Source organism: Stenella coeruleoalba (genome assembly GCF_951394435.1).
Source record: "Stenella coeruleoalba genome assembly, chromosome: 10".
Lineage (NCBI taxonomy): Eukaryota > Metazoa > Chordata > Mammalia > Artiodactyla > Delphinidae > Stenella > Stenella coeruleoalba.
The window spans coordinates 44,885,865-44,895,189 of NC_137156.1; the positions used below are offsets into that span (position 1 = coordinate 44,885,865).

The following is a 9,325-nucleotide window of genomic DNA, read 5'->3' on the forward strand; positions in this document are numbered from 1 at the left end:
CATAGGCGGCAAGTGAAACCAGCTAAATTACTCCTTGTCTATTTCCTCAGTAAAGTCTGTAGATCAAGATAGGAACAGTTAAGATATTTGTAACCCATGTGTAACGGCACTCTATAATGCTATGTACACTCTAAAGCCATATAAACAGCTTTAACATGATTTAGAGCCAGTGAGCTTTTATCTGTCCGCTTTATATGGTGCTAAACACCAGCAGGCTGAGAACCAGAGGGGAAACACAAGTCACTAACATAAGGGAAACACAGCGCCACCTAGTGTCACTACAGTCACTTTAGTGGATGGGTAAACTGGGTCTTTACAGAGAGAGAGGACAGGTTTGAGTTTCCAAAAACGAGGTGAGACCTAGTGATGCAGAACTTAATGTGCACCTCCCCCATGGATACTCAGAAAGCTCCACAGTGAACTATACGGATCTCTCTGTACAGTCTCTGTACACTACACAGAGGGAGGGCACACGCCTGGCACAGGTACAGCTATGAGGACAGTTAGATTTGGTAACTGGATACCATGTAGATGGCATGTGCACGTGTGCAGGTGTGTGGATTACTAGCAGAGAGTACATGGTTGGTAAACTAATCACCGATGACCACATGGTTTTATAATTGGACCCATCTAACAGAAGAAACAACCTAGAGTTTACCCAAAGAAATCAAGAATATTTCTTCTGCGCCATGTGAATTAAATAGGATGGAAATGATAGCTCTGTGAGTAGTCCAGACAGCACTCAAAAGTTTTAGGTAGACAATTCCAAAGAAATGACGAAGAATAACAGCTGAAAGAGAAATGACTACTTTCTATCTTTTGGGTGGCTTCTGTATGAACTTTGGCAAAACCAGATGTATATTCTCAACTAGCACGAGATCAGAAATATAAAACTCAATCAGAAGGCTCACACCCCTGTACAGCTTTTTACCTTAATTTAGGTTCATTCTCTTGTTTCTTACCTTGTTTGTTCATGGAATCATGTCTGATCTACAACTCTTCAAAAAGGAAACTATTTTACAAAAAAAAAAAAAGCCATCCAGAACTATCCAGAACTATGCTGGAATGATGCATCATTTCTGAACGGAGCCCAGAAAGCAATGAACCATGGGCTATCTTTCAAGGTTATTTCTGCCTTTGCAAATAAAAATGTAATAGCCAAAGCCTTCAGACCACAGTGAGTTTAGACTACTTTCAGTAAAACACTACCACCACCATTTTCCTTACACAGTGCTTTCTATAAATACTTTCATGTAAGAAGTGGTGAATTTCCCTCCTAAATACTTTAACAAAAACTATACTTAGTTTTAACAGCAAAAAATTTATCAATATTAAAGTACTTATAAAGTAGCCCTAAGCTTTTTCTCAAGTTTCCAAAAACTGTTTCAGGTAGCTACATAACTAAATAAAAATCATGCATTCCAATTAGTATCAAGTAGAATAAAATCCAATTTCTTAAGTGGTGCTTACTTTTCTTTGACAGTATCCTCCATTTCCTTGAATTTCTTTGACAAATTATTTGTTTTTTCAAAAACCAGAGCTTTATCCCCTGGCAAGCCATGGCTGGAGATCTCCTTCAAGAGATTCTGCAAAACTTCGAGATCTTTCCTGCGTTCTAGCAGTTCAGAAGTTGATTCCTACAAAGCATTTAGATATTTCATCAATATAAGATGTTGCTACGAACATAAAGAACAGACTGGTGGTTGCCAAGGGGGACGGGCTTGGGGGAGGGATGGAGGGGGAGGCTGGGGTTAGCAGATGTAAGCTTTTTATATATGGAATGGATACAGAACAAGGTCCTATTGTATAGCACAGAGAAATATATTCAATAGCCTATGAAAAAACATAATGGAAAAGAATATTTGAAAAAGAATGTATATATATATATGTGTGTGTGTGTGTGTGTGTGTGTGTGTGTGTAACTGAGTCACTTTGCTGGACAGCAGTAATTAACACAACATTGTAAATCAACTATACTTCAATACAAAAATTTAAAAAAGTATAAGGTGTTGCTAGATCTTCAAAGGGCATCCCATCAAGATGTAAGTATGGGACCAGAATGGCTCCACTCAGAATTTCACAGAATGATCCTGCCTATGGTCTAAGCAGAAACAAACATGCAGGCAGGCTGTTTGAAAGAGAACAGTTTAATTTAATTTAAATATGCACTCTTTACATTCTGCCTCTGTGGGCTCTGAAATAAGATATGTATATCACCTATGATATACAGAAAATGAGAGATGGTGTTCACTTCTGATTAATGACCAAAGGCTTCAAGGAGAAGATGAGCTTTGAAGTTTTTAAAGGAGGAAAGCATAGATCTAACCAATCCATCAGCAATTAAAATGATGCTTGTTAATCATAACTCTGCCAATAAATGTATGTGCTTGTCTTAGCTGTTGATATATTTGATCAGTCTTGTGAATTCCATGGGAAACATACCTGCATAAACTGAGACAACTCACTAACATCCTTCTCAGGCACGTCTGCCTCTGTAAGAGCCTGGGTTTTGGTTTCTAAGAATGTCTGGAGCTTTTCTGAGAGGTTCTCAAACAGCTCCACTTTGGTTTTGAGTTCCTCCATTTGGGCAAGTTTTTCTTTGTGTTTGCGACTTGCTTCTGAAAAGCGAAGGGCTAAGTCCTTCATCCTGGCCTGCAGCGAGGATGCGGTGGACGGGTCTGTGGTCTCTGTGAACCTCTTCACTTTCTCATTCATGGCATTTATGCTGCTCTGCCGCCCCGTAATGTCCTGGTCCAACAACTGAAATGAACCAAATACCACACACGTAACATAATGATATTTACAAATAACGTCAGACTTGTAAAAATTACTATTCAGAACAACAGAAGTTTGAGCCACCTGTGACTAAGGAAGCTAATGGGAGTGACAGACAAGCTGATTGGTCCCTGGAGGAATCCCATCCCCAGTCCCCGCAAGGAGACTGGAGAACAGCTGGCTGGCTGCCCTGGCGAGGCAGGAGACAGCCGCCACTCAGTAACCCCGGGATCTCCTGCAGCCCAGGGATTATCCACGGTCCTGATTTTTCAAAGGCTAGACAACAACAAGACTGATCTGATTAACCTCCTGGGCAGCTGGCTGAAGCCGTGAGGAACAAACAGGACCCGGTGTGCGGGGATGCCCTGTACCATGAGTGATGTTCATGAAAAGTACACAGAGGGAAGTCCCTCTCTGCTCCACAGAAAATCGCTTCGCACACTTGTCTCTATGCAAGCGCTACTTTCCATGTTTTTATATTCAGGAGACATCTCTTTACGCCTTAAATTTCTCTTAAATCTACCCATCCTTGGAGCTTACTATATTTTTTTCAATATATTACAATTTTTAAATTGAGATATAATTGACATATGTATAAAATTATCTGTTATAACAATGTTATAACACTATATTAGTTTCAGGTGTACAACATAATGATTCGATAACTGTAAATATTGCCAAATGATCCCCACAGTAAGTCTAGGTAACCTCCATCACCACACACAGTTACAATTTTTTTCCTTGTGATGAAAACTTTTAAGCTCTACTCTCTTAGTAACTTTCAAACAATTATTTTAAATTTATCCAAATTTCCAGTGCTGTTTTAGCAAGAGAACCCAATAGTATATACAGTTCAAGTTCCTGGGAAGAATAAGTCTGTGTTTTTTCTTAAAGAGAATTATAAGGTTCTGGTCCCTGCCATCTAGAATGATCTTTATAACCCACGATTCATATGCTGAGGAAGATACACAGATAAAAGAGCAAATAATGTTACACTAACAAGAACATTCAAGTTCTTCATATATAGGTTTATGTCTACACATGGAAAAACCCAGGATATATGAATTTTAGGGATGAAAATGTGTAGTGAAAATCAGTGAAAGGCTTTGATATGGGCAGAGCATGAAAACATCCACACTTTTTGAATAACCTGAGATGCTGGGTTTATTTTCAACTAAAAGTGGTTTGTTGGAAGTCACTTACGATGTTTTTACTGATGACGTCCTGCAGAGCGGCGGAGTTCAAGGGCACGGGGCGCTGCTCTTCCAGCGAGCGCTCCACACCCGCCATCCAGTCCAGCATCTCATCCAGGCCGTCCTGCACACTCAGAGAGCGGGTCAGGGTTATCTGCAGCTTCTCGTTTCGTTCACTGACAGACTTGGACAGGTCATCATATCTCCCGACAATGTCACCTAGTCCAAAAGGATTGGGAAACTTTAACCACTAAGTTCTCTTTGCACCGTTCCTTTGCAAAACACACTAAGGAGAGTCACAAAAATTACTACACTAGAATTGGAAGAGGAAAAAAGGTTGAAATGATAAATTCATAATGCATCATCAGAGCACCACCAAAACCTGAAAAAAGAAAGAAAAGATCCTAGTGGAAAATAAAAAGCTAAAAATTTTTAAATAGTATATATGTGTAAATATAATTGTGTGTGTGTGTGTATAATCTTCATTTGAAAAAAAGATTTTTGGATGCATAAACATTTGAATTGTCCAGAGAAATGAATGTGATCCAAACAGCCAATCTTTGGAGTAAATATTGGTTCTCAACCTGACTTTTCAAATTAGCCACACTTGATAACTACATGGAAAAAAAAAAAAAGGTGACAGTCTTACAGAGCTAATCTCAAGAAACAATATACTCTTATAAAGATTAATTAAGAATTAACCTTTACACATAAAAATTATTTCAATCTTTCTTGCTCACTCATGCTCTCTCTGTCACGTACACACACACACACAACACACGCACACAAAGATTTAAGTTTTTCTCATCCTTCACATCCTAAGTAAAGTACTCAAACGCACAGAAGTTAGCAGATGCAAATGTACTGAAAAAATAGACAACACACAATGAAAATTCACATAAAATACAGAAGGTTGAGATGATGCTTCTAAGATAACACAGATAGAATGTATTTGATAAGTTTAATAGCAGGCAAAGGGAAAAATAAACAGTGTTAGGAGGCTGACCTGTCTCAGATAAGATTAACTTTACTTTCAATTCTAAAGACTTAAGATGCTTTTAAAAAAAAACCTTTCTGTCTAGTTTTCATTCATATATAAAGCTCTATATTTTAACAACCTACATTCTATGCTGCAAGACCAATGAGAAGTTCAAAGAACAGTAGTTTTTAATGTATTCACCTCTCCCTCCGCCGACTCCACCTCTCTGGAAAACAATGTTTTTAATCATCAATTTATCACTTACTGTCCAAGAATCTGAAAAGAATTTTAATTATTTCTGATACACTGTAAAATGTTTCAATGGAAGAAAATATTGACATCTCTATAAAAATGAAATCTCTTACATGCTTATGTTTGGCTCATGGTACATAATCCATATAAACAAACAATATTTCTTTTTGCTTGTTCTAATATTATATCATGAGAAAACACTTTGACAAATTTTCACTGAATTGAGAGGTTAAGCTTGGATGATTGAAAGAGACAATTATGCTCCTTTCACGAAAACACAATGAAGCCCGTGAGAAGGGTAACAGGGAGGGGACAGAATTTAATATGCACCAAGATGCTGAGGGCAGACAAGCAGCGGGTTCAAGTACAGCCTGATTTGAAAGTCACAGAGCAGATCATCTGAACTGCAGGCTGTGATTGGCAGGTGAGCTGTTTCTCAAATGGGCGGCTCTGTGCTTCAACAGGGCACCATCATATCTGTTTAGCTATGGTAAGTGATTTCCCAAGCAAAGTCAGCTATTTTAATAAAATTAACACACATAACATTGTAAATCAACTGTACTTCAATAAAAAAAATTTTTTTAATTAACACATTGTATTAGTTTATTTTTGGACTCCTTAGTAATAAAATATTGTCACTGAAGTAAATTCTTGACTTTAGTAATTAAAAAATATTTTAGAAAAAGGGACAAACAAAATTTACTTTAAGAATGTTACTTTTTTTGGGTTTTTTTTGTTTTTTGCGTTACGCGGGCCTCTCACTGTTGTGGCCTCTCCCGTTGCGGAGCACAAGCTCCGGACGCGCAGGCCCAGCGGCCATGGCTCACGGGCCCAGTCGCTCCGCGGCACGTGGGATCTTCCCGGACCGGGGCACGAACCCGTGTCCCCTGCATCGGCAGGCGGACTCTCAACCACTGCGCCACCAGGGAAGCCCAAGAACGTTACTTTTTTAAGTGGTTGGTTTTCTTAGAAGTCAAATAGATCTTAGAGAAACTCCTCTATATCTTAAATATCTTTCACATATTCCTAAAAAACTATGCCAGAGAGGAGCTGTAGTCTTAAAATAATGTAACATGGATTTTAAACAAATGAAAGTGAAATTGTGTACAGTTAACAATGGGAAGGTGTCAAAATGCCTCTTCAAATACCAGAATTACATATAAAATCGTCTTTTCTCCCCCAAGCCCCTGTCCCAAGAGCAGTGGTTGCCAAGGTGGGAGGTGAAGACAGTGCTCTGGGATACAGGATCATTCGCGGTTTTATCATCTACTTTAACATTTTATATTTTGGGGTCTTATAATGTACATAATGTGCTAAGATAGCAATAGGTGTATGTAATTAATAAATACATGTGCATCTCTGAGCATCTATATACACATGCTGAAAATTACGTGACAAGGTGCACGATCAAAATATTCTGAATGTCTCTAGAGAACAGACTGGAGGTCGCCAAGGCGGAGGGGGCTGGGGGAGGGATGCAGTGGGAAGTTGGGGTTAGTAGATGTAAACTCTTATATATAGAATGGATAAACAACAAGGTCCTACTGTATAGCACAGGGAGCTATATTCAATAACCTGTGATAAACCATAATGGAAAAGAATATTAAAAAAAGAATGTATATATATATATATATATATATATATATATATGTACAACTGAATCACTTTGCTGTACAGAAGTAATTAACACAACACTGTAAATCAACTATACTTTAATTAAAAAATATTGATATGGACTTCCCTGGTGGCTCAGGGGTTAAGAATCCGCCTGCCAATGCAAGGGACATGGGTTCGAGCCCTGGTCCGGGAAGATCCCACATGCTGCAGAGCAACTAAGCCCATGCGCCACAACTACTGAGCCTGTGCTCCAGAGCCCACAAGACACAACTACTGAAGCCCGTTGCCACAACTTCTGGAGCCCACGTGCCTAGAGCCAGTGCTCCGCAACAAGAGAAGCCACCGCAATGAGAAGTCTGCGCACCGCAACGAAGAGTAGCCCCTGCTCGCCACAACTAGAGAAAGCCCATAAGCAGCAACAAAGACACAATGCAGCCAAAAATAAATAAAAATAAATTTATTTTAAAAAATATTGATAAAAAATTGCACTATATCAGTGTTTAAATCCATGATGAAATACTGTAACAGAAAATGTATAAATTTTTTTGGTTGTTTTTTACATTTTCTTGAAACAGTGCAGGACTTTATGTCATATTACTGATATTTCACCTCGAGGGTTTTTGCCTCTTTGAATACGAAATCCTGTTGGGCAAAATAAGATGAAATATTTTTCCTGTAGGTTAGAAGGAGCATATCATACACTGCTGGAAACAAATCATCTGAAAATAAATTAAAAAAAAAGATTCTGAATGTAAGAAAGAAAAAGGTTTGACTTCTACAGAGTGGTTTTAGAAGAGCAAAGCTTCATCCTTCTCTTTACCTACAATTTCAACTCAGATTTTAATGCCAGCTCTCTTGGGGTGAAAGGTATGTTAATCATTTGCTATGTTAAAGTTTTTATTTCACACTGAGAAATATTTAATAACCTGAAACCACACATTAAATATAGGAAAAGTAGCAAAGTCCAAACAAAAAATATAATAAGACAATAAACAATGTTAATTGATAATCCACTGTGCGTTTAGTTTAAACTAAATACTGTGAGTCGATACAAAGGTAATATACAATAGCTCTTTCCTCAAGAAAGGCACCACCTAACATGAGAGGACGCAAAAGCATCGCTGTAACTCGACAGGGTTTCTAGGATCACGGAAGAACCCTGTGAGGCCACTCAAAGACCCCACGAAAAGGAGAAGCAGGAACATCTCAACCTCCTAACCCCTTGGCTCCTGCTTTTGACAAGAAGATCCCTGCAAGAGTCTGTTGAGTCTGTTCTGGCCTTAGGTTGAGAGTCTAGCTGGGCCGAATCCCATCAACCAACAGAATCTTGTTAGGTTCTACTTTCTGTGACTGCTGCATACATAAAGAGTTTTTTGTAAGTCAACTATACTCTAATATAAAATAAAAAATAAAAAAACCCTAAATGTAAGGCTGGGTATTATAAAACACTTAGAAGAAAACATAGTCTTCTGAATGTCTGCAACAAAGAACGATTTATGTCTTTGACATAAATAGTAGCAATATCTTTTTGGATCCATCTCCTAGAGTAATAAAAACAAAAATAAATAAATGGGACCTAATTAAACTTAAAAGGTTTTGCACAGCAAAGGAAACCATAAACAAAATGAAAAGACAACCCACAGAATGGGAGAAAATATTTGCAAATGAAGCAACCAACAAGGGATTAATCTCCAAAATATACAAACAGCACATGCAGCTCTGTATCAAAAAAACAAACAACCCAATCAAAAATTGGGCAGAAGATCTAAATAGACATTTCTCCAAAGAAGACATTAACCAAAAGCACATGAAAACATGCTCAACATCACTAATTGTTAAGAGAAATGGACATCAAAACTACAACGAAGTATTCACCACACACCGCTCAGAATGGCCATCATCAAAAAGTCCACAAACAATAAATGCTGGAGAGGGTGTGGAGAACAGGGAACCCTTCTACACTGTTGGTGGGAATGTAAATTGGTACAACCACTATGGAAAACAGTATGGAGGTTCCTCAAAAAACTAAAAATAGAACTATCATATGATCCAGCAATCCCACCCCTGGGCATATATCCAGAGAAAACCATAATTCGAAAAGATACATGCAGCACTGTTTACAATAGCCAAGACATGGAAGCAACCTAAATGTCCATGAATGGATAAAGAAGATATGGTACATATATATATATACAATGCAATAATACTCAGCCATAAAAAGAATGAACTAATGCCATCTGCAGCAACATGGATGGACCTAGAGGTTATTATACTGAGTTTAGTAAGTCAGGCACAGAAAGACAAATATCATGTGATATCACTTATACGTAGAATCTAAAAGAAAAATGATACAAATGAACTTATTTACAAAATAGAAACAGACTCACAGACTTCGAAAACAAACTTATGGTTACCAAAGGAGAAACGTAGCAGGAGGGATAAGTTAGGAGTTTGGGATTAACAAATTACACACTACTATATATAAAATAGATAAAATCAACAAGAACCT

At 38.0% G+C, this 9,325-nt stretch overlaps 1 protein-coding gene across 18 annotated transcripts in view; it reads right to left on the bottom strand.

Moving 5' to 3' along the window:
- The window catches only part of DST (dystonin), a 496,974-nt gene that overhangs the window by 112,430 nt on the left and 375,219 nt on the right, over nt 1–9,325 (bottom strand). For all 18 annotated transcript variants that reach the window (XM_079934485.1, XM_079934486.1, XM_079934474.1 and 15 more), the window contains 3 exons: nt 3,979–4,187; nt 2,443–2,760; nt 1,471–1,637 (listed from right to left, as the gene is read on the bottom strand). In XM_079934485.1, coding sequence (XP_079790611.1) covers nt 1,471–1,637; nt 2,443–2,760; nt 3,979–4,187 — 694 coding nt within the window. The remainder of the gene's footprint in view (nt 1–1,470; nt 1,638–2,442; nt 2,761–3,978; nt 4,188–9,325) is intronic.